The sequence below is a fragment of the Poecilia reticulata genome, linkage group LG4 (genome assembly GCF_000633615.1).
Source record: "Poecilia reticulata strain Guanapo linkage group LG4, Guppy_female_1.0+MT, whole genome shotgun sequence".
Taxonomy (NCBI): domain Eukaryota; kingdom Metazoa; phylum Chordata; class Actinopteri; order Cyprinodontiformes; family Poeciliidae; genus Poecilia; species Poecilia reticulata.
Genome location: NC_024334.1, coordinates 25147226 through 25171656, shown reverse-complemented (window position 1 = coordinate 25171656; position 24431 = coordinate 25147226). Strand labels below are relative to the sequence as shown.

The following is a 24431-nucleotide window of genomic DNA, read 5'->3' as shown; positions in this document are numbered from 1 at the left end:
GATAAACCAATGTTCCCATTTCTCAAAGAATGCCCCATGGTCCAAATCCAGCCCTATTTTAAACCTTATTTAAAGCCTTCAGTGAGCCACCAACCTGTCATTTTATCTAGTAGTTATGGATAGGGCAATAATTTATAAAAAAACAATAAAAGCTTTATCCCAGAGCATTAGACACTCCCGGTTTAACTCACTGCACTGTAAACTCACACATGGACGCAATGAAGAAGCATAATGAAACCATCCATCTTATTTGACACTAAAGCCAAGCCCACTGTCTTATAAGTCCTCCACTGTCTAAGACTATTTGGTCATCATAAACACTGGTCATTTTGCCATGTACCGCCTTTTGTTTCTCACATTTTTTCTACTGTTGAGGAATGGAGTCCTTGGCAGGCAATGTTAAAGAGATGACACAGAGATGTGCAGCAGTGAAACAAGAGCAGAAGTGTTCCCCAGAAGCCGACTCATTTTGAAATGACAAAACCAGAGAACCCAAGTTCACTTGGTTAAGGTTCAGTGAGCACACAGGAAAAGCAGCGATGCTCACACAGATACGCTTTGTGTCAACTACTCAGAAAACCAAGGTTTCTTGAGAACTCAAATACAGAAACGGACACCAAACTCATAAAAAGACTATATGAGCCGCCGTGTGTTTTCCGTCTGCGTGCAGTTGACCTTGGCGACCAAATCCAAAGGTACTCTGCGTATATCTGAATTGATTTCTGTGAGCAAACAAGCCACTTTATTAGTCTTTATAAGTGGATAAGCTTAAGCTATTAGTAGTCATGTTTCGTCAGCATTATCCATGTCTCTTTGCACAATCATGTGGTGCGAATCCAAAATGGCATGAATAGAAAATCCCTAAATAGGATTTACAAGACTGCTGTCTTTTCGTGTGTGGCATTTATATGTCTGCTGGTATGAGAGAGAGAGGCTGAGATAGCAAGGAGAACTCTGTGTTCAGCCAAAAACAACAACAAGTTCCTTTTGCACAGAGCAGCCAGTCATGAATCAGGTGTGATACCTGCTCCCAGCATCACCAGCAGGCCAAAACAAACACTCACAAAGTACAGTTGTTTTCCGGCTCAGCTTTTCACTGCATAAACGTAATTACCAAGGTGTCAAAGTCTTTATTTTCTTCTTAACAGCGGAAAACACGTTCATTTAATCTTCAACACTACAATCATTCTAGTCCCAGCGAGTCATTGAAGCTACTTTTTCATCTGCTTGTTGGACCACCATGTAGTGTGGAGTTTTTCAGTCTCAGCAATTGTTTACCTTAGGCCACAGCATTGTAGAAAATGTAGTTCTTAAAAATGTGCTCATGTACACACTCACTTGTTACTTACCAGTGACTTTCTGCAATCAGAGTTGCTAGAATTTGTTTTTGGATCAGAATCAACAAGGTGTTGGAGATGTAAATGAATTGAGTTGCTGCCTTCTGATGCCTGATTCACTATGTGTGCTGTGACAAGCAAGTCAAGAGATATTCCTGATGAAGAGGCCATTGAGTTTATAAACAGTTCAAACCAGGTCTTTCATCTTTGCACAGTATAAAAACACACATAGCCTTTTTTTTAATCACTATCAAATCTGATTAAATGTCATTGTTTTGAATTGGTTAGGATTATAAAACATGTTTCTGTTTGCTTAATATCAAGATAAAAAAAATAAACATTCTTTAGGTTTTGTTAAGTTTCCTAATATTCAGGAGTTACATACATGTCGTCAGTATGCCTTTTAAGGGCTACACAATTATGCAGTAAATAGTACTGTTGCCTTGCAGCAAGAAGGTTTGAATCCTGGCCTTTCTGAACCAATATACCATGTTCTCCCTGTGTATGTGTGGGTTCTCTCCGGGTATACTGGTTTCCTCCCATATTCCAAAAACATGACTGTCAGGTTGATCAGCAATAATAAGGATATTTAGGGATAATCAATTCTTTGAGGTAATACTTGGGAGAAAAAGTCTGAAAACCACTGAGGTACAGCGTACATCCTTGTGATATACTGTAGCTAAAGTGGCAGTTTGCGTTCATTAGTACATACGGCATACAGAAACACTCAGTAATGATGTTGCAGTAATCTGATCCATCCATATTTTACTGTGCCTACCGGAGCTGAGTTCACTGAGTTGTCTCCGCTCGGCGTTTCCACAGATGTGTGTTATGTGTCTTTGAGTAAATGTAGTGATTAATGTGTATAAGTACCTTGTGACAGCTTCAGAGCTGATGTGAACTTATAGTTTAGGGTAGGGCCTAGCCGGGTATGACCCACAGTGGGGCCATAACGGGCTGGATAGGGCGCCCCGCCGTCCCCATCAGGGGTGGCCTGGCGGACACAGACATTTTACAGGAGAGGAGGTAAGTGTTTGGTTACAGTCTCAAACAAAAAGAATCCTCCTAAAACCATGCTTCTAATCCCCTCTTCTCCCCCCGCCCCCTTTTTCCCTCAGCCCCAACACCTATTATGTTCCAGTTTACCCCTCACTCCATTAGTTCCTTCTCCAATCAAGCTCAAACTTCCATCTTACTTTCCAAACTGCATAATTTCAACTCGGGTTCACCGTTGTAAATGTCACTTGACTTTACACTAACTCCTGCAAAAGCATTCCATGTTTTCTCATTTTTACTCTGTGCCAGTGGATCTTTTTCCTCCTTATTCTCTCACTCTCATTACTTTTTGGTAGAGATGTGTTTAAATGTGTTGGATTTTTTTCTGTGTTGTTCTTTCCACAGAGTTTTTGTTGTTGTTGTTGCTGTACATCAACCTAGAATAATGTTCAGATGCATCAGGAAATCTCCCAGACAGAAAACTAGTGGAAGAATAGAGATATTGCGATATATATCACTTTGCCGTTGTGTTAAACGGCGAGATCAGCTCCAAGCTGGCATAGCTGCATTAACCACTCACGTTGAAAAACATGTTTTCTCCTTTGTTTCATACAGTATCTAAATCATTTAATCACAGAGTGAAAACATGAGTTCATTTGAAACAAAGGCGTTAGTCCGTTAGCTCACGAAACACTTACAATCTAGAATGTTTAGATCTGCCTAAATGTGTTACACCCATACTTCTTCTATGATGCACGGTGCACAGTCTGCAGCAGCCCTACGAGGCGGGACCTGACAGCGATGACAGCATGATTAATGCTCAACGTCGTTCCCATTCAAACACTGACTTTACACACACGTGCACGCACACACACAGCTCATGTGGCATGCTTGAGAAAAACTTAAACAAACCGCTCACTGGGAAAACTATAAAGCTCTCATTGCTTCCAATAGCAGAATGAAATATACCAATAATGTGACTACAGATAAAACTTAGATTTGGTTTATTTTTACCCAGATTTGGTTTATTTTTACAGAAGCTTATTTTACTTACATTAATATATGTTTTCAGAATGTACTTGTACTTGTACTAATTAAACTGAATATAATATTTAGCAAAAATTGTCAAAATTATTGCCATGTGTACGACAGTCAGCACTAAGTTACAAAAATTATTTTTTATTGTTTTGAAAAGTACTGAAAAATAGCTAGATTAGTTTAAAAGTAAGAGCTACCTGTGAGTTAGTTGAAAGCAGCAGGTTTCTCCAAGTAGCACTAACTTAAAAATAAAAATAATCAAAGTAAATATGAGAAAAAGAGATATTGACATATCCTTTAGAAATTCTGCTAATGTTTTTATATATATATATATATATATATATATATATATAAATATATAAACTGTATATAAAAAATACAGTACTGAAAATACCATTTCAGTACTGTCATACTGAAATTATATGACAGTATGGAGTGATCAAAGCTGCTCTTTGCCCAGCTTGGGGAAATAGTAAATACACAAAAATAATGAAAAATTAGAATTTTATGCTTTTTTTGTTGTTTGGTAGCCTCCTGATAACAGTGCCGAAAACTGAATATTTTTCAGTCAAGTAGATGTAAAACATGATATTCCATTTGCATTTAAATTCAGCAAAAATTGCGAAATCGTTCTGTTATTTGAGAAGCAATCCAACAAATACCTCATATTCATGTGCAATTTCCACAATTAGCCTATAGGAAACGAAATATAACTCATCTGATGACAGAAGGAGCTTAAATCTGCCAGCAACCGCTGAGGCATTAAAACACTTTTGTGGTTCATTCGTCCTTCAACAGTTTCTGAGGGGATGCAGGCATGTGAAGGAGCTCCTTCTAAAAACTACCTTTGTTAACCTCACCACGTTCATTAATCTTCGAGAGGCAGTCATAAAGGAGCCTGTGTGGAGGACAAAGAGGATGTCTGAATCCAGTGGCCGCCAGGGGCCAAGTGGTCAATCTGAGACAGAGGAATCACAGGTTGGCATGACGAGTCCCTGCCACTCTCTGCCAAGACAAGCTATTGGGCCACATGGACAAATCTCCTGACGAGCTCTCTTAAACTGTGAGAAAGTAAATCCTGACTGCCGAGTCTAACAGCGAGCTGAGGACAGTTTATGGAATCCATTAATTTGGCGCTTTGTGTTTATCATGGTTCATTTGGAATTTGATTTGTGATTGTGATGTATGAAGTCTCCTCAAAAGTAAAGCCAAGCATCAACAGCACACCTTGCACAGGCATCCAAAGTTCACACATGGTAATGTTTTCTTCGTAGGAAATATTTTGATTGAGTTGTAAAAACGATGTCAGTAATAATTACTTACTGATAGTTGTACATGATTTCTCAATGAGGCTGTGCATAACGTATCCCTCTGTATGATGAATCCTTATTCATTATCCAGCGCTTTGATGAATTATTTATACACCTTGGAGTTTTTAACATTCTGTCATGTTGGGCCACAAATCCATGTATTGTAGTCGGATTTTATGTGATCAAGCAACACAAAGTGAAACACAATTGGGATGTGGAAGGAGGTTGATATGTAGTTGATTACAAATAGAAACAAGAAAAGAGCAGCATGCTCTTCTTTTAAATAAACCAGTCTACGACTGATAATTGTCTGTCCATCACTGGCTATCCTGTTTTATTCTTTGTGGCGTCAAAGGGATTGAGGGCCTTGGTGCCTATCTCTACGGATCATGGAGTAACCCTGCACAGGTTGCTAGTCCATCATAGATCAATAAAAGACGCAGGGGACAAATACCCATACACAGTCATACCTACAAACAATTTAGAGAGATCCCGTCATGAATCTGGACTAGGATTAATTCTTCAGAGTACCTGGAGAAAACCAATGCATGCAAGATGAAAACATGGAAACTCCATGTGCAAAGAGCCCCAGTCATATTTAAGACCTTCTTGCTGTGAGGTAATAGTGCTACAAACTGTGCCAATGTACCGCCCTCATCCACTGATCCACTGAAGACCTCTTCCAGAGTTATGACGAGTCTCTTGCTGATTATTTTGTTAATGCTGTCCTTGCCAATTTAGGTAGATTGTCATATCTTGGGGGATTCACAGTTTTGCCATAAGTGTTCAAAGTTTAAGATATTGTTTTTTATAACCTGTCCATTCTTTAAAATTCTCCCCAATTTTATCCCTGATTTTCCGCTTTGTTCCTTCACTCATGTTTTCTAAAAAAAAAATAAAAATCTTTGAGACTTTTACAGAGCAGCTGTATTTTTATTAAGATCAAAACATACATGTGTGTACCCTGTTTGCATGGCATATGTATTCTACATTGTATTTAGTGGTATTAGGACAAGGAGCTTTGAATCGTATTACCTCATTCAGTAAACAGAGATACAACCTGGGAGTGCAATATTATTAATAACAGATCATTCAGCTCACTGATGTGGGAAAATAGCCACCCTCTTCCAACATTAGACGTTATGTCTTCATCTTTGAGCGGCTTGCTGTAAATGTCTCATAGAAAGAGCTTGTTGAAGCAAGCTGTACAGTAGGGCTTTCCATTCTGCTCCTTGAAGATCCCGTGGCTGAGTTGCCGCAGACAAAAGGCGCAAACAAAGTGCTCAGGATGAAACTTGCGATCGAGAGCTGAGACGCAGCGGCCGGTGATGGGCTTCCCACAACCCCCGCACAGGGTGCCCTGCCTGGAGTGAAAGTGGATGGTACAGAGGGGCCGACCATCCAGTTCCATGAAGCAGCCATCGCTAAATGGCTTCAGACAGTCCTGGATTTAAAAAGGAGAAGTAGAGGATAGTGAAGGATTAGGGTAAGCAAAAATGATGCTCTGTGTCCAAACAAGACTGTATACAGCCTGCTTTAAAAAAAAAAAACTGTAAAATATTTGCAACAGTGTCTCAACTCTTCAAGACTGCGGTCACAGTTTTGGCAATGTAGTCTATGATTATTTTCCAAAATTTGCCTTCATGACTGCTTGGTAGCAAACAAGAGATGACTGGGAAATCAGCGCCGAGGGGAAAACATCTCAATGATGCATGTAGAAAACATTGATTATTTTAAACAAATTGTGATGAATGAAAAAGGTTATGTTTCTCATCCATATTCAATCAAGACATAGATGTAAAACCCAATAAATAAATAAATAATGATTCATTACATAATAATAATAATAATAATAATAATAATACATTATATACTAAATTATATACATGTATAAAATGTATATTACTACCATCCATCCATCCATCCATCCATCCATCCATCCATCCATCCATCCATCCATCCATCCATCCATCCATCCATCCATTTTCTTATTTTCTTTTTTTATTTATTTAACGTGGAAGAAGTTATTGAATATTATAATTTTCCTCAGGGAAGAAAGTGCATAACATAATTTTTTTAAAACCTATTGTTTTAGGCAGTCAGTGCTTCTATTATTCAAGAAGATCTCTGATGATATTTAACTGGCCTCATGGACCGAGGATGCGGTCGCTGAAAGGCTCAGTAATTTGGTCTGCACAGGTTTTAGATGCATTACGAAACGTACAAAACTTTTATAATTGATACAGTGCACAAATATGTGTAGTTGTACCTTCATGCAGCTAAAGCTATTTTTAAATGTTATATATCAAGCGAGCTACTGGGACATACTTGAATCATCATTGTACATATTCATATAGACATAACAGGGATGACTGACTGGATAAAAAAAATAAATAAATAAATAAAAAACATCTTGCACTGGGATTAACCACTGAGAAGAATTAACAGCTTCATCTTGTAAAATAACTTATTTATAAGAAGGTTGGCTCCAATAAGGTGTTTGTTTGTTTACATTATCCAGTCTGGGCACACCCCCAAATTGTTCTGGAGCTATGAAGTAAATATTGAGTTTCTAACTTCTGTTTCACTTTTTTTTAAGAACCCTGTAATCTTTGATAATTAATAATTGGATATTAAACAGACATTGTTTGGCCGGGGTTGGTGGTGCAGAGGTTGCATAAGTGTGTATGCCCTGAAGCTCAAACTTTATTGAAGAACCTAACTCCACTGTTCAGTCTTTTTGGGTAAATGCCTAACATCAATTAGAGTGAATGTAATTGATCACTAATAAAGTCCAGCTGTCCCAGCAAAAAATCTTCCCAACATTTGCTGATTTGCAACCTGTAGTTAAAGCCATAGCCTGTAGAGAGGGAACAAAGGCTCCAGAAGATCACATTGTACGAATGTTAAGGAGCTGCAGGAATTTCTGCCAACTACTGGTTTTGCTTTTAAATGAGCAAATAAAATCTGTTCTCAACACAAGAGAGGAACTGTTAAACATAAAGCTTTCTTCTAAAGTGAACGTCTAGATTTAAGCTTTTTTTTATTATTATTTTTTTAATTGGAACAAATCCAAAATGTAAAACACTAAATATCACCAAAAGAACACAAAGACTAAGGTGAACTCTGGTGACGGCAGCATCGTGGTCTGGAATTACTTTTCTTCAAGCGGAACTGGGTTTTTTGAAAAACGTGTATAGCGGCAAACATACGTCAGTATTGATCCAAAGCATTCGGTTACTGGCTAGAATAATGTAATTTTCCTTCATCACCGTATTTCCAAGCATACCTCGAAGTCCACAAAATCATGACTTCAGGGAAGTAAAGTTACATTTTAAGCATGGCATTGCAAAGCTAACGTCAAAAACAAAGTTTGACAGAAACTTTGAGGGCTATGAATACGGCATGTCCACTTAGTCTGACAGGGTTGGACGTTTGCCAGTTTGCTCATTCTGTTCTGTATAAAAGTTACCCTATCAAACTATTAACTCCAGTTAAGACGTGGAATGCAGGTGAACTTCTACTAAAGCAGAAAGAGTGCTGAAAGGTATTCAACAAAGTTATAGTTTGACTGCACACTTATTCAACTATGTTATTGCTTCTTTTACACTTTTTTTTTCTTTTTAACAGATATGTTAGGTTGTGCTGCACAAATATCACTGTATCATACTGTATATATTCAAATTTTGGGGGGATTATATTCATGGACTTAAGTTGTTGAATGTCCTGGATTGTAAAAAAAAAAAAAAATTAATAGTAGAACAAAAAGAAAAAAACATAAAGGTGCCATTTTTACTTCTGATAAGTTTTCAGAACTCTGCGCAATTAATATGTTCAAATGCCGCTGATCGAGTAACACGGCAGTGGCTTTGAAGAGGATATAAAAGATACCCACACAGAGAGAACATGGTTTCCTTGATTTATCTGCAACATTTCCACCGCAACATTTTCATCATGCATATGGTTTGCATCAGCCCCGTGGTCAAACCGATGCAAACAAAGCAAGTGTGTGGGTATCTGTCTCATTTATTCTCAAGGTTGTGTGTGAGCCGGAGCCGTGTGTGTGGTCTGTGTTGGAGGCTCACTGCGCAGACGAAGCACTCTGGATGCCAGGTGCCATTGGCTGCAGTCAGGTAGTTCTCTCTGACGGACTCCCCACAGCCTGAGCATTTGGGAGCAAAAAGGTGGTAGAAGTCCTTGCAGCAGTACGGTTTTCCGTCCTTCTCCAGGAAGCCTTGGATAGAGACAGGATATGCTGAAATGTGTGCTAAATATTATTTCTATGCTGAGGCAAATAAATTATCAAACGACTCACCGTCTGGCCCAAACAGATCTCCGCAGTGTGTGCAGAAGAAGTGCTCCGGGTGCCAAGTTTGGTCCAGAGCTGTCAAAATGTTCTGGTGGGGGGAAAAAAAAACCCACCAAAAATATTATATCTCTATTTTACTTTCTTTGGGGATTATTGAAGTTTGTCTCATCTCATGTAGCTAAATGTGAACAAACACAAAAAAAAGTGGACCGTGAGCCACATGAAGGGAATCACCAGGGATGCTGCATTAGTTTCTGATTAATGTCTTTGGTCTGTAGCATGAGGTAATCCCAGTCTGCAAAACCACCAGTATGGGTTTTCCTTTTATTTATTAGCATAACATGTGGTCTTGGCTATGAAAAAAAACAAAAAAACAACATCCAACATGTCATCATGCAATCATCAAAATTTTACTTTGTGGATTAATGGATGTAAAATTTTGACTGGACAATTTAGGACATGAATCAAGAAACAAAAAGAGAAGCTGAGATTAAGTTTGTTATTTTAAATGCTTTGCATAAAGCGTAATACTGCATAGTTGGAGTTTCTCATTTTAATACCTGCAATATGGGCCCCTTGCAGTAGGCGCAGCGTGGAGAAAAGAGCTGGTGGTAGTCTTTGTCACAATACGGCCGTCCCTCTCTCTCAAAGAAGCCTGTTGTGCTCAGCTCCTTCTTGCACACCATGCACACAAAGTGCTCAGGGTGCCACACCTCACCCAGAGCTGTGATCATCTAAACAACAATAGTCAAATGAAGTGAAAAAGACTGCTTTGGCTATATTTAAATTAAAAAAGGTCAAATTTTACCTTTCCAACAACGCATTTGTTGCATGCAGCACAGTGGCCTTTGGCTGTGGTGCGCACACCGATCTTCTCCAGGTCCGAGCTCAGCCCTCCGAGCAGGTCATCTATAGAATCTGTTTTCTGCGTCTGGTTCAAGGGTTTTGGGTTGGAACTTGCCGGGCCGCTGCTGCAGCTGCTGCTGTCACTGTCCTGCCCTGATCTCCCATCCTCGTTTTTTTTCTTTGTAGACTGCTTCTGTGTCAGTGGTGGAGGGGCTGATGGAGGTAAGTGGTTCTAAATAAAGATACATGCAAGTCAAAATGTCATGTTTAGTCTTTACATGTGCTATAGAGATTTAAGTGCTTAAGTGATCAAATACAGAAATATTATTTCGGGTTGTGCAATGGTGATGTTGGTGCAATACTGCCCTCTACTGTTAAACCTTATTAATTTATTTCATTTATAAAATGTCGCTCTCCTGCACCCTCAGCATGTAGGTGGTCAGCAAAAGAATCTCAATGAAGTTACTTAAGCTAAAGGGCAACATAATCTATTCTGAAGCAATGTGAACTTTATTCACACATTTTTATTGATATCTTTCGCTAAATTGGCAAAACAAGGTAAGATTTGAGTGTTTACCTGCAATAAAATGGTTTTCTTTGAGGAAAAAAAAAAGAGTAGACATTGATAAATTTCAATATCTTTCGTAAAATCTGAATATTTGATTAAGTGTCCAATTTTTTTTCTCCCCATAATAGCACGGTTGCAATCAGAAATATTCAACGCATTAAATTTTATCTTATTAACAAGATGCAATATTTGGGTGCAAAAATGTATTAATGTCACACATTTTATATACCTATGAAATATTGTTCTAAAGCTGTGTGGAAATGTTAATAACCTGCAATGAATTTAAAACAATTCACTTTGTTTTAAGGCTTGTTGACAATAATCAAGCCTTTGGAAACTCAATAAGGATTCTTCATTTGTTCCTTTTGTGAGGCAGACATAAGCACAGCACAAGAAAAACAACATCAAATAAAGCTGTGAGAGATTATATCACCTCACCTGAAGGGCTGTAAGAAAATTTGCATTAACATTCCAGTATTATAAGGGAGATTAAAACATATGGAGCAGCTGCAGACCGGCCTGATCATCAGTCCCCAGATTTGATCAAAATCCACTTTTCTACAAAGTATTTTTATGCAAATGGGTTAAATCTTTTCTGATTACAACTGTGTATCATTTCTTGGTAAACTCATTTTTACCAAGAAATCACTTCTACGAGAAACTATCCATCCATCTATCCATTTTCTTTACACCCTTGTCCCTCAGTGGAGTCGGGAGGGTTGCTRGTGCCTATCTCCAGCTAACGTTCCAGGCGAGAGGCGGGGTTCACCCTGGACAGGTCGCCAGTCTGTCGCCGGGCAACACAGAGACATACAGGACATGCACATTGACAGGACATGCATACAACCATGCACACACACACTCACATCTAAGGAAAATTTGGAGAGGCCAATTAACCTGACGGTCATGTTTTTGGACTGTGGGAGGAAACCGGAGTACCCGGAGAAAACCCACACATGCACAGGGAGAACATGCAAACTCCATGCAGAAAGACCGRGGCCGGGAATCGAACCCAGAACCTTCTTGCTGCCAGGCAACAGCTCTACCAACTGCTCTATGAGAAACTATTACACACAAAATGTGAATTGTGGTCATTTATAGCCATTTCTTGACACATCCAGGTCAACAGCTTTGTACTGACCCCTTCTGCTAAACCCATCAGGTCTTGTAGGATAGACTCCAGTTCTAGAGTTGGTGAGTCCGGAGGCAGAGCAGCTGCAACAGGAGCGGGTAGGTCACTGTGTTAAAAACAAATGTTAAAAAATTAAATAAAGAAATAAATACATGATGACACTTCAAAAACCTTTATGATAATAAAAAAGCATTTAGAGACCAAATTTACAGTTCTATTTTTTCCCCCATGTTTTAGGTGCTTAACTAAATAATATTGAGAATAGATTTTGGCTAAGCAAATTTTGCTTTTAAATGCATTTTATGACGGTTGAAAGCGGTTTAAAGACAAATCCGAAAAAGCCGGAACAGCATAACTTAACTCATAAACAAATAAGTTTTGAGCATGAGCGAAAGGTAGATTGAAACAAGAAGACATTGTTTTCAACACTTCTGTTAAACACAAAACAGCAATTTATCTTAAAAAATAACATGATCATACTATGAAAAACGTATCTAAATTCGCAACCACATGAAATGCATGGTTTGGAATCGTCTTGCTCAAAGAAGCATTCAGATGAATGCGCTTAATTTTTCTAAACCTTCAATAAAAATTATGTTCATAAAATACCAGAGTGCTGTCTATGCTGTGTGGTTTTGTGCTAGTTAAAACCACATAAAGTTCAGATAATTTATGTGTTAAGCTAATTTGCAGAGAGTGTGCTTTCTTTTTATTCAGAACATTTGCTGCTCCACAACATTGCATGCATGTGCCAAATTAATGAAGTGCTTTTACATTGAATGTTACACTGTGATCCATCAGATTATATGATTTATTTATTTTTTCCGACTCCGAAGACATGCAGCCTTGTGGGATCTTGATGTTAATGTTTACTTCACATAGTGGAGTTTTAACTGCTGGAGACTAAAAAACCATGTTCTCATCATGGTCTGTGGGCTTTTAGAGGTTTCGGTTTACGACGAGCTGATCCTTTGCAAATATCTTGTTTTTCAGTTGTTGTACGCCTTTTTTTTTTTTTACTATAACTGTTTTAATTAGCTTTGATCCATTTGTTTTGTTTGTGTCCTCCTTTGCTTCTTTTTTTTCTCCTCTGACATTATCATCCTCCTGATCGCTGTCTTCGACTACCACTTGAGCTTATTTCCAATTACTACCTTCTGTGTGTTTACTCAACTGCTTTGTTGTTTTGTTGCCAAGATGTTCTTTAACTTATTTCACCTGTCAGACTTACTTGACACAAACTATATCGTGTGTCAGTGGTCCGTAACCTGCTTGTCCCATCCATATAAGCCTGACTCGGTTCTTCGCCACTCTTTAGGAAACTGATATTTTATTTTTGAAAACATTTTTATTTTGCCATTTCTTGGGTCATAGAATCATCCAAGTGTTTTGGGTCTGCTTTACAAGCACACCTTCTTTAAATTACATTGTATTTTATCTACCTTCTTTACATCAGCTATTTTGTGTAAGGTCATTTTAAGACATTTGGTTCTCACACATTTGCATACCCCCTACAAATACAAATGCTGACACACAAGGACACACACACTCTAACGTGTGGTAGGTACAACCACACACCCCACACTATCTATTGCTAATTACTTGTTGTTTAATGCATCCCAACAATATTTGACCACCATTGTTTTGCAAGGCAAATATGACAAGCTGTATGAATATGTTTGCCGTCTTGTAGCGACTTAATGTTTTACTGGTGATGATGCAACAAAACACTAAAATTCTGTGTAAAATTCTGTTTAAATTTACACCAAAACACAGGACAAACAGCAGTCAGGCATTTACACATTACCTGTAGACATTAGAGCTCGCTGAGCTTTTCTCTTTCTTTTTGTCTCCGGCAAGAATGGCAGCTGGAGCCTGTGTGGGCAACGAAGTTACATTGACATTTTGTTTACATATATTTTGGACCTTGTTTTAGCCCATTTAAAATGATAAACATATTTTTTTTTCTCTTTTGTTCACCTGTCCACCAGTTGCAGTGGTGGCTTCCTGGAGACTGTTTGAGCCTGTAGGACTCAAAGCCAGCTCCTCCAACAGCAAATCTGCAGAAGAATGCAAATCGTGAAGCTTCATAGCGACTTATGGGTTGTGGTGTAACAGACTCATCTCGAGTGGTGTTAATATAATAGATGAGAACATTATTGTGCTTGTTAACCAGCAAAACATTGGGTTTTTTTGCAGGCAAGTGAATTTCCTGTGAGGATAAAGGTGCAAACAAAACTGAGGTTGTTTTATACAAGTCGACTTCCTGAGGAAATGAGAACATGCTACGCTGCAGAAGTGAAACTTGTCTTAATGTCACAAGAATGTGGTGACAAATGCCGAGGCGATCTCATGCCATCTTTTTGCGACACATTATTAAAAGGGAAACATGGAGATAAACAATTAAGCATAACCAATATGCATTTTGCTGGTCTAAAGTGAAAGAGTCAAAATTTTGGCAGCTAAAAAGAAAACCAGATGCCAAGTTTGAAGCACGTTGTAGATATTGCGATTACTTTCAAACTGCTCATTTGCATTTACATGTTGTTAGATCAGCATTTCTCAAGCGTAGTCAGCAGAACCTGTATGTTGTAAAATAAAACAACTTACTAAAAAGCAATTGGTTGGTAAAACCAATAAAAAAAAAAAGAACAATTACAATTTCTCATGATAGACCCAAAATGATATTGTTTGTGGTAAATCCTGAACAGCACAGATGTGTTCATATAGTTGATCTTGGTCGTTAATCTTAATTGTGTATTAAAGCTTCATATATGCAGTTTTCATGTTATCATCAGCAAAGAAAGAAAGTCACCTTACCGAGTTCATCCATGTTGTTTCCTGCTCTCAACACTTGGGTGTGTGTGCTTTTTTTTCTTTACCGCTGGTTTGTCACTGGGGCAACAAGCCTTGTTTCTCATCAGATTTACACCACTACTTCCTGCAAGGAAGTTTTTTTTTTTTTGTTACCATAATAAGATCTAATGCTGCGTGATATCGCAGTTCAAGGATCAAACCTTCAAGTTTTATCTTGATCTTGCAACATTTTCTCAAATTTTGTACTGTTTTGAAATGTGCTTGAAATAAATTGTGCATACTACTTGTTAGTGTAAATGGTAAATGATTAAAACAACATGTTTTTAGTACCAAAACTATTTTAAGAATTGTAATGGCTTTAATAAGATATACATACAGCGAGATATATACGTTTTACTTGTTGAAGTGTATCATCGTAAAGATGAAAGTAGGTTATAAATTGACGCTAAGGCATCTCAGTGGAGGTAGTTTAACAACTCACATATTAATTTAGTACACACACATTTAGTTAATATTTCAAAATGAAAACATGACTTGAATTTTCACACAAACGCATTGAGGCAACAAAGGCAAAAATGTGATCTTTTGTCTAAAAAAAAAACATCACAATTGGGCGGTACTGAATGCTCCCTTTCTTAAATGTAAAACTTCACAAGTGATGGTAAACTGAACTAAAAGTGATTCTGAATGTCATCAAGGTCGCAGAATTATGGCTTAAACCTGACATGCAGGGAGGCAGCGTTCATAAGCTTAATTCTTTTTTTTTTTTTTTGTAAAACTCAGCTAAAGTTGCTAAGAACAAAAGTTCCTACAATATATATGGCTGCATTCCAAAGTGACAGATACACATGGTTGCAATTAATGATTATTACAATGACAAAATGAAACACTGCACTGTAGGGTTATTAAAACAATACCACAACCCTGCATGTAGCAACCAGCAATATAATAACTGCCATTAATGTAATAAATTGTAAACAATGCAATCAACATTTTTTTTTGTCCTATCCTGTAATACCAATGAGAAAGTAAGTTATACGACTTTTTTAAAAAAAAGTATTTAAGACTTAATAACTCTTAAATAATTGCTTATATTATAATACCTAAGTTTGCAATTTTAGGTAATTTGGTATGGCTGCAAAGTTGAATTGCATGACTGGCTACAAAGTTTTATCAAATTTTGGCATGATAGGCTTTAATACATTTAATACAGGCAAAATATTAAGTTACTTTCAAATATTGTGGAATTAGCCATCACTAGTCAGCACAGTGTGTAATAAGTGGATCACAATATGTCTCAAAGCTAAAAAGAAAATTACTTCTTGTAGGACATGTCCAAAAATGCTAAAAAAAAAAATAATTATATATATATATAAAAAAAATTCCCTTCTCACCCTCCGCGGGTGGTGTGTTTCATCCTCTGAGCTCGGGTCCTCTACCAGAGGCCTGGGAGCTTGAGGGTTCTGCGCAGTATCTTGGCTGTGCCTAGAACTGCACATTTCTGGACTGAGATGTCTGACGTTGTTCCTGGGATCTGTTTGAGCCACTGCTCCAGTTTGGGGGTGACTGCCCCGAGGACCACAGGCACCACTGTGGTCTTCACCTTCCAGGTCTTTTCCAGTTCCTCCCTGAGGCCCTGGTATTTCTCCAATTTCTCATGCTCCTTTTCCTGATGTAGTCACTTGGTATTGCTACATCCACCACAACGGCTTTCCTCTGTTCTTTATCCACCACCACAATGTCCGGTTGGTTCGCCATTACCATCTTGTCTGTCTGGATCTGGAAGTCCCACAGGATCTTAGCTCGGTCATTCTCCACCACTTTTGGGGGTGTTCCCCACTTTGATCTCGGGGCTTCCAGTCCATATTCTGCACAGATGTTCCTGTACACTATGCCCGCCACTTGGTTATGTCGTTCCATGTACGCTTTCCCTGCCAGCATCTTGCACCCTGCTATTATGTGCTGGACTGTCTCAGGGGCCTCCTTGCACAACCTACACCTTGGGTCTTGTCTGGTGTGGTAGATCTGAGCCTCTATTGCTCTGGTGTTTAGGGCCTGTTCCTGGGCGGCCAGGATGAGAGCCTCTGTGCTGTCCTTGAATCAGATGTCCAAATCACCTCAGTAGACTCCTTTAGAGGTGGGGTGGAAGTGGCTCCATCTGGATCCTTAACTGGAATTGGGAACTACTCCTTACCTTATTATTGAGGCTGAACATAGTAAAATGATATACAATACTAATTTTGTCTGCTTTCATCCAGGACGTCTTTGTTTTCTCAAATACAGTGAAAACTCCCCTTAGAGTTTTTATTATTATTTCTAAGATCCCACGATAACTGACCAAAACAGGGCCTCCTCCACCAAAATGTCGTCAACACATTGCTGGTTGCTACGTGAACATTATATTTTTTAAAATAATTAAAAGAGCCAGAATCATCTTTAAATCTCTGCTACCACTCCACCTTGACGATGTCAGGCATGTCACCCTTATTTGCATGTAGTTTTCAACATTTGAAAGCACAAACCGACATGCAGGTCCTTCTAATGAGCTTCTCTTTCTGTTAACAATTTCGACCTAAATTATCAGAGGAACAACATTTTCTCTAACTGAGACCAAATGAAGCGTTAAATCTATATTTTAAAAACGTATTTCACTTTTCTTGTTGTCTAGTACTCCATGTTCATTTTTAACACCATGTGGCAGTCACCTGGGTTATCTCGCACCACTTTGGTTGCAACCACTTAGTAAAACATGAGGGGTATCAGTTGCGAATATGTTTAACAATTACAGCTAATTCAAGGGTACATTTTCCGATTATAATGCTTGAATGTTTTTAAATATTATCCTGACACTTTTTATGCATCATTTAAAGCAATTTAACCCTATACTATCATTGATACTTTTCATCTTTATATTCTCCCCTGTTTGATGATTTAGTCGTTCCCGGAAGAACCTGTGTTTACAGCAGCGCAGTAATAGTTGAAGGTTTAGAGTTGAACTTAAATAGGAGTTATGTGTGTTTTTTAGAGTTCTGATATATTGTTAATGCATTTGTCTAAATTAGCAGTAACCTGTGATAAAAATGACGGGAAAGAGCGGCCGACAAGCTGGCTAGCGCTGCTAGGTTAGCCAGCGAGGCGAGAGTAGCAGCAGCTGCTAACTTAGCACGGAGCGGCTGCTGGTCCATCCAGTCCAGGATCTCAGGTATGTCCGCCTCACCCTCAAACAGGTGTTCAGGTGTACTTGTGGCAGAGACAAGCAGTCACACCGGTTCGTTTCCCCGTGTTCGGCAGGAAGACAAGCGGCCATGGGCGCAGAGAGCAGCGCGGCGCGGGGTTGCACTCTGCTGGAGGAGCCGCTGCTGACCCTGCCCTCCGGACCCACCATGTACTCGGCGGTTCTCCAGGACGGGAAGCCTGCTTCTGTGTTTGTTCACAAGCGGGACAATGAAGAGAAAGTCAACAAAGCTGCTAAGGTGAGCTCGCATAAAGGCCTTTCTCTGGAGCTGTGGAATATTTGCACTTGCTGCATTTTGTTTACTCCTTATTCCTATAATAAGCTGTCATTGCAAAACAATTTCGTTCAGTGTAGCGATGGAGATTTTGTCTCCTCAATCATTTAAAAAAGACAATATCAGCTACAGACACGTATTTATTATAAAAGTCTCTCAAAGATTAAGCAAACTTTTGTGAAACTGTCTAATACACAAGTTTGAGATTAAAATAAGTCCTCATTTTTGATAACTTTTCATGGCAGCAATTTGCATCTAGGTCTAGGGTGTAACAGAGGGTAATCACAAAACTCATTTGTACATTGTTTCATCCCTGCTGCTAAATGACCTGCTAGCATTTCTAAAGTGACCATAGTTTGAACAAGGTTGCTGATATCACTTTCATTTTGATTACGTTAGAAGAGCAGAATGGTTACTTAAATAGGAGTTTGCCTCAAATCCCTCTTTGTCAATCAAGATTGTAATGAAACCAGTGGTATTTTCAATACTTAATATTTAAAGAGCATATCAGGTTAGAAAGGTTGCACCCAAATCAATAATTAGCTCACTAGTGGAGAGCAATTCATACCCAAGAAATGACATAAAGAGTCCGGGGCAATTTGTTGAAGGCGATTCAACTGAAGCTGGTATGTCCAACTTAAGGTTCTTAAGACTCAGTGCCCTGCATGTACAGGTGTGTCCCTTTCGACAGCTGAATAACTTGTTCAGTTTGCCATTATGTTTTATAGCAGCCTGGTAATAAACCATTAATTTTATTCAGATGTGTTCAACTTGGAAGCACACTGGCTCTTGAGGACAGGACTCGGACACGTCGGCACTATAAGAAAGGGTTGCTAGCAGACAGATTTAAGCATTTCTGTGCACATAGCTTTGAGCAGTAGCCTTGTGTCATGTAGCAGGAAAGACTCAAACATGGAGAAACAAACCCTGAGCAACGAACCAAGAATGATTTGGTGATTAATAATAATATAATAGAGCTCTATGTTTTAGGGCAGAAGTGAAATCCAAGTTTCTCAGGGATAAAAGCATTGAAATGTGTCCTTGAACAGGAAGCTCTCAAAGTTTCTGCAAATTCACCTTCTTGTTTGCCGTTTCTTGTTGCAACTCCAAAGCAAACAAATATTGACTTGTTTCTTTAATGAAATGTGTTTAAAAACACAACGTCCTCTCAATGAAATACGCTTTGGTTTGACTGCTTTGAAGAGCTTGTGAACGTCTAATGCCTTAAGTTGTATTCATAGAATATTGAGCATTTGAAATGCATATTTTACAGACACAAAAGAAATGCGGCAGAATCAATTTTAGGCGCATAACTAATGAACCCACTTTTCACGTCCTGCAGCATCTGAAGACGCTGAGGCACCCGTGTCTGCTCCGCTTCCTGTCCTGCTCGGTGCAGGACGGCGGCATCCACCTCGTAACGGAGCACGTCCAGCCGCTGGAGCTGCTGTTGGACAGCCTGTCCCCGGAGGAAATCTGCGCTGGCATCTACGACGTCCTGCAGGCACTCGTCTTTCTGCATGAGAGGGTGAGCGAGCTGTCGCCAGCAACCCTGGTGGACATTTTCCTCTCTTCCCGCTCTTGTGTTGAGACCTGGATGCTTCTCGTTTTCCAGGGTAAATCGAGCCACAACAACGTCTGCGTTTCCTCTGTGTTCATCAGTGAAGACGGCCACTGGAAGCTGGGAGGGATGGAGACTGTGTGCAAGTTCTCTGAAGCAACTCCAGAGGTAGAAGGCGGAATACTAGCAGATTCATTGTTATCAAATATTCTTTGGGTGGATTTTCACATGCATGTTAAAAGATTAAAGAAGTTTTGGAACTCGGTTTTCAACGGATCAGTTAATTTGACGTATTTCTGTGTCAGTTTCTCGATGGCATTCAGAGTGCTAGAGAGGCCTCCTGTGTTCCTCCTGAAGAGCAGGTCAGTGGGTTTGACTTTATCACAAAAATGTGGAAAAAATTCTCCCTCCTACATTTTCATTAAAAACAAAATACATTGTTGACAGGTGGAAGGCTTTCAAATCCTTCCAGACAACCATGCTCATGCTCGGGACTGTTACTCGTTTGGTACAGTGGTGGAGGCTCTGCTGCCTCTGCTGAGTGACTACGGTGAGTGGAGATGACTTGATAAAAATCTGGTTGCAAATTGTTACATTTCAATTCATTTACTTCCTCTGCTCTTCCTTTCTGTGTCGTTTCTAGTGTCGCAAGAGCTCTCCGACGGTCTGACAAAAACCCTGCAGGCAGGCCTGCTGAACTCTGACCCCCTGGCTCGACCTCCACTCAGCTCCTTGCTCAATCATAGCTTCTTCAGGTTTTTGTGCATTTCTATTATTTGCATTTGCAGCTTTTTAAACGGACAAAACTGATTTTAAAAGCAATATTTTTATTTTTCTTCTGTGAATAGGAATGACTTTCTGGAAGTGCTGAATTTTCTGAAGACCCTCACTCTGAAGACTGAAGAGGAAAAAAATGAATTTTTTAAGTAATAATTTGTTTTGTTTAAATCTAATATTAGGTGTACTCATAATTGTCAATACATTACAAATGTATTGATATCCCATAAAATATTGTACATTTGTCATGTTATAACCACATACTGTAAGCTGCAAGAGCAGAAGAGGCTGAATATAAATATTATATTCTTAAGACTTTCAACTTTCATCCATCACATACAATCCAATAAAAATGCATTAAAGTTTAGACTTGCAGTGTGACAAATGTTTAAAACGTTTTAGGAGTCTGAATACTTTGAAAAGGGATTGTAAATTGTAACAACGTCTGAATTTTCTTTGGTGATTTAAAAAAAAATTTTTTTATATATATATACATTTCAGGTTTCTCCTTGACCGAGTCCAGAACCTTCCTGAAGAGCTGATTGCTTCACGCCTCGTCCCCAAACTTCTCCACTCCCTTGTTTTTGCAGAACCCATGGCCGTCAAGAGCTTCCTCCCTCATCTGTTAAGACCAAAAAAGGGTAATATGGCATTTTATCAAGAATATGTCAAGTATCTTGAAAAAGAGATGTTTAAGCAAGTAAATGTATAACTAAAGACTCATAATTTCACCTTTGTGGTCAGATTCCAGTCAAGATGACGGCAGTGAGGATTGTCTGCTGTCTGTGTCCCTTCATCAGAAACATGTGATTCCTCAGCTGCTTAAACTCTACAAAGTAAACGAAGAGCACATTCGGATTGTGCTCTTGACTCACATCCACATCTACGCTGAATTCTTCTCCCACGATGAACTAAAAAATCTGATTCTACCTCAGGTAAAAGCTCAGTTCTGTGTTATTACTGAACACACACAGTTAAAGGGGTCGAGGTGTTTTGGATTTGTATCAATTCAGTGCAGTGCAAGCAGCTAGACCAGAAAATCATTTGTTTTATTTGTAGTCTTGGTCCTGTTGGTTGGGGCAAAAGTTATGTTACATATCATCAACCAAATTTGACAATACATGTCCTATTATCATCAAATGTTACTTTTGTTATTGTAATTGCAGTATTTTTGGCATGTAAACCCCACCGCCATCACTTACCTACTCCTGGTTGTGAAGTTGGTGTTAAATAGTAAAACATAAAGAGAGAAATACAACAATAAGTTATATTTCTTTCAGATTTATTTCAGGCTACATCACAATGATAAGAAATTAAGGGCTAAAACTAGTTAATGTAAAGTTACCAAACAAAAGTAGTCACCTTTCATGAGTAATTGACAGACCAAATCTTCACCATTTAACTGAGTATTTGTCATCAGCAGCATGCCCAAGTGGTGTCCCCCAGGGATGTAATCTTGGTCCCTTTCTGTTCTTTTTACACCTGCTTGTATTTGACGTTGAGTTTAAAGTAGCATCCGTTTTAATTACAATTTTGAAGAAAAAAAAAACAGTTAATACAATTTGGACAACATCACCATATCCTTCTTTGTGAGTTAGGGCCATTAAAAATATCCACATTTTGGTTTCCTTCAAAATCATGAATGTTTTTAAAACAATTTTTCCATCCATAGAATGCAAGTGTTAAAACCATTTATTATTATTATTTATTTATTTTTTTATTTAAGACTCTTGCTCAAGTCGAGACATTTCCCTCATTCTTACACTTCTGGAGAAGTTATCCACACCTTTATTTCTTTCAGTCAACCTTAGTCTCATATTTCTGAACGTTTTGTCTGCACCTCTAGGATGTATCCTAGTGCTTTATAAACTGTTTTATATAAATTTAGTCTCCACTTTTTTTTTTACTGGGTACAGGTTTTGTTGGGGATGAGAGACACCAATGACTCTCTGGTTGCCATGACTCTGCAAAGTCTTGCTGTGTTGGTGCCTTTGCTGGGAGCTCAAGTGGTTGTTGGTGGAGACAGAAGCAAGGTCTTTAAACGCACAACACCAAGTTTTACCAGGTCTGCAGAGGTCACACCTGAAAGTAAGGAACTCCTTATTGAGATAAAAGTTGATACAGCTATTGTTGGACTCCATGTTTTATGTCCGAAAGGATTATCCAGATTAATTTATCCATTTTAAAATGTGTTAACAAGTGTCAAATAATGTTTTCTTACTAGCATATAGAGGGTAGAAACTGGTTTTACCGACAGCATGCACTAGCACCACTAATGATATTTTACTTGTGTTCCTTAGCTTCTCCTGTCCACATAGTTGGAAGCTCAAACTCTCAGATGGTTCAACCCTCCAATATCCTGAATATGCTCCCCAGACCATCAGAGACCAAAGGCTCAGATTTCAGCCACGTGGGAAACTTGACAGGTACACAAGAGAAGCCAAGGGTGATTCCGCCATCATCTGGTAAGACCTTTATGCTGTTTAAGTTGGGTGTTGACTTTATTGTAGCTGAAATTCAGTGTGGCCTCTTTGTTGTGTTTTCCAGATAACAGCCGAAAAATGCCTTTAACCTTAAACGGCTTTCATCGGGATAATAATAGACAGGAAGTGTTCCTCGGTTCGGAGCAGGCTGACAGGCTAGAGGGCCCTGTGGAGGACTGGCCTGACTGGAGTGAAAACGATGTGGGAGAAAGTAGAAATGCGCAGTCTGTCCACATCCACATTGAGGCATCAGAGGGAGTTGATGCCATTAGCAGCAGACTCCCAAATGAAAATGCGGAGGAGGAGCCTTGGGATGACTTTGAGGACCCTGAACCGACGTTGGATCTCTTCCCTACAGCTCCTTCTGCAGATTCACTGATTCTAACACCTTCCAGAAGGAGCACCACTACGTCCGCTGATCAGATTCCTAAACCGTTGACACTAAAATCCTCAAAACCCCTAAAGCTGACCTCGGCGCTGTATCAGTCGACACAGGGCAAGAGTGCTTCCTCATTGCACGATAACTGGAGTCAAAAGGATTTCCAGAAACCACTAAGCCCGTCAGCCCCAGTGCCCAAATCAACAGTGCCAACGAAGAGCGACAGGACAGGAGGTCTGGGAGATGAGTTCACTATTAAGGTGAAAAAGAAGGTAGAGCAAGACCCAGAACTGGATTTGTTTGCAGACATGGTGCCGGACATCAAGTTATCTTCAACCGTTCTGCTGCCTCTAGAGGAGAGAAGGGTGCATGTCGCAGGAACGTCGGGAGTCTTTTCAGATAAAACTCTTGAGTCGGACTCATCCGTTGATACTGTAACCCTCACTGCCAAGTTTGCAGCAGCTAACCCGTCTGAGGTGGGTTTTTCAATTGTTACTGAATCCATTTATGGTAGATGAATCATTATATAGAGACTTATTATTTTAAAGTTGTATTTGTAATTGGAAAAACCAACTCGGTTGATGATCAAATGTGTGTGGGTCACTAGATTAATTATGTTTGGCTGTCACAACTAATTAACTTGCGCGATTGAAAGTTTTGATTCTGCTTGATAATTTATGCCCAAAGAATGTTTCACTTTCAAATGTAACGTTTCAATAAAGATGTTTCACTTGTTCCTGTTTTGGTCCATTTTTTTAAGGCTGAGGCAGATGGCTGGGGAGATGGAGATGACCTCAACTGGGAGGATGACAATGCCTGGTGATGACGACTGACGCAAAACTCAATCTGGAGCAAAACACTCAAATACTGGAAACCTTTAATCCAAGCACCACATCTGGAGTGCCACTATTCCACAAAGCTGGAAGGAGCTTCTCATAAAATGATGCAGTCTGATCAAGGAGGGCCTAAATCTTTTATCGCTGTTTATTATGGGAACGTGGTGATACATGGGCAGCCCGATGGTGCTAGACCTGGACAGAAGAAGCCATTTGTAATTGTTTGCCAGTTGACATTAGTCACCTCTGTAATGGTTAAGGATCCTAACTAGAGGTAAATGTCTTTGCTTTCATTTGCTCTTTTTTTATGTGCCAAATCAACTATTAGCATCAAGTTCAAGATACATTTTTAGCAGAACGAAGGTTGATTTATTAAAGGCTTGCACTTTGAATGAATGTGAAATAGAAAATCTATTTATTTGAGCTTTTTGGTTGGTGGTAAAATAAACATTTTGCTGCAAAAAATGTTTTTCTGTCTTTACATCATGTCACGGAACCAATAAGAAAAAATATGACTGATGGATTAATTGCAA

At 39.0% G+C, this 24431-nt stretch overlaps 2 protein-coding genes across 2 annotated transcripts; one reads left to right on the top strand and one right to left on the bottom strand.

Annotated features, from left to right (window-relative positions):
* Positions 1 to 5599: 5599 nt before the first annotated feature.
* lpxn (leupaxin) lies at positions 5600 to 14431 on the bottom strand. Its single transcript, XM_008406985.1, has 9 exons — positions 14357 to 14431; positions 13517 to 13596; positions 13344 to 13411; positions 11546 to 11642; positions 9799 to 10068; positions 9551 to 9724; positions 8997 to 9078; positions 8767 to 8915; positions 5600 to 6125 (listed from the first exon to the last, which is right to left on the bottom strand). Exons 1-9 carry the CDS (start codon positions 14367 to 14369, stop codon positions 5859 to 5861), a joined length of 1200 nt encoding a protein of 399 aa, XP_008405207.1. The 5' UTR covers positions 14370 to 14431; the 3' UTR covers positions 5600 to 5858.
* A 2758-nt stretch (positions 14432 to 17189) lies between these two features.
* On the top strand, positions 17190 to 24363 carry scyl3 (SCY1-like, kinase-like 3). Its single transcript, XM_008406986.2, has 14 exons — positions 17190 to 17555; positions 17645 to 17826; positions 19205 to 19390; positions 19478 to 19591; positions 19729 to 19785; positions 19871 to 19973; positions 20067 to 20178; positions 20272 to 20349; positions 20702 to 20841; positions 20945 to 21135; positions 22117 to 22288; positions 22501 to 22665; positions 22748 to 23538; positions 23823 to 24363. The coding sequence occupies exons 2-14, from the start codon at positions 17659 to 17661 to the stop codon at positions 23883 to 23885; spliced, it is 2340 nt and encodes a 779-aa protein (XP_008405208.1). The 5' UTR covers positions 17190 to 17555; positions 17645 to 17658; the 3' UTR covers positions 23886 to 24363.
* The last annotated feature ends 68 nt before the right edge of the window (positions 24364 to 24431 follow it).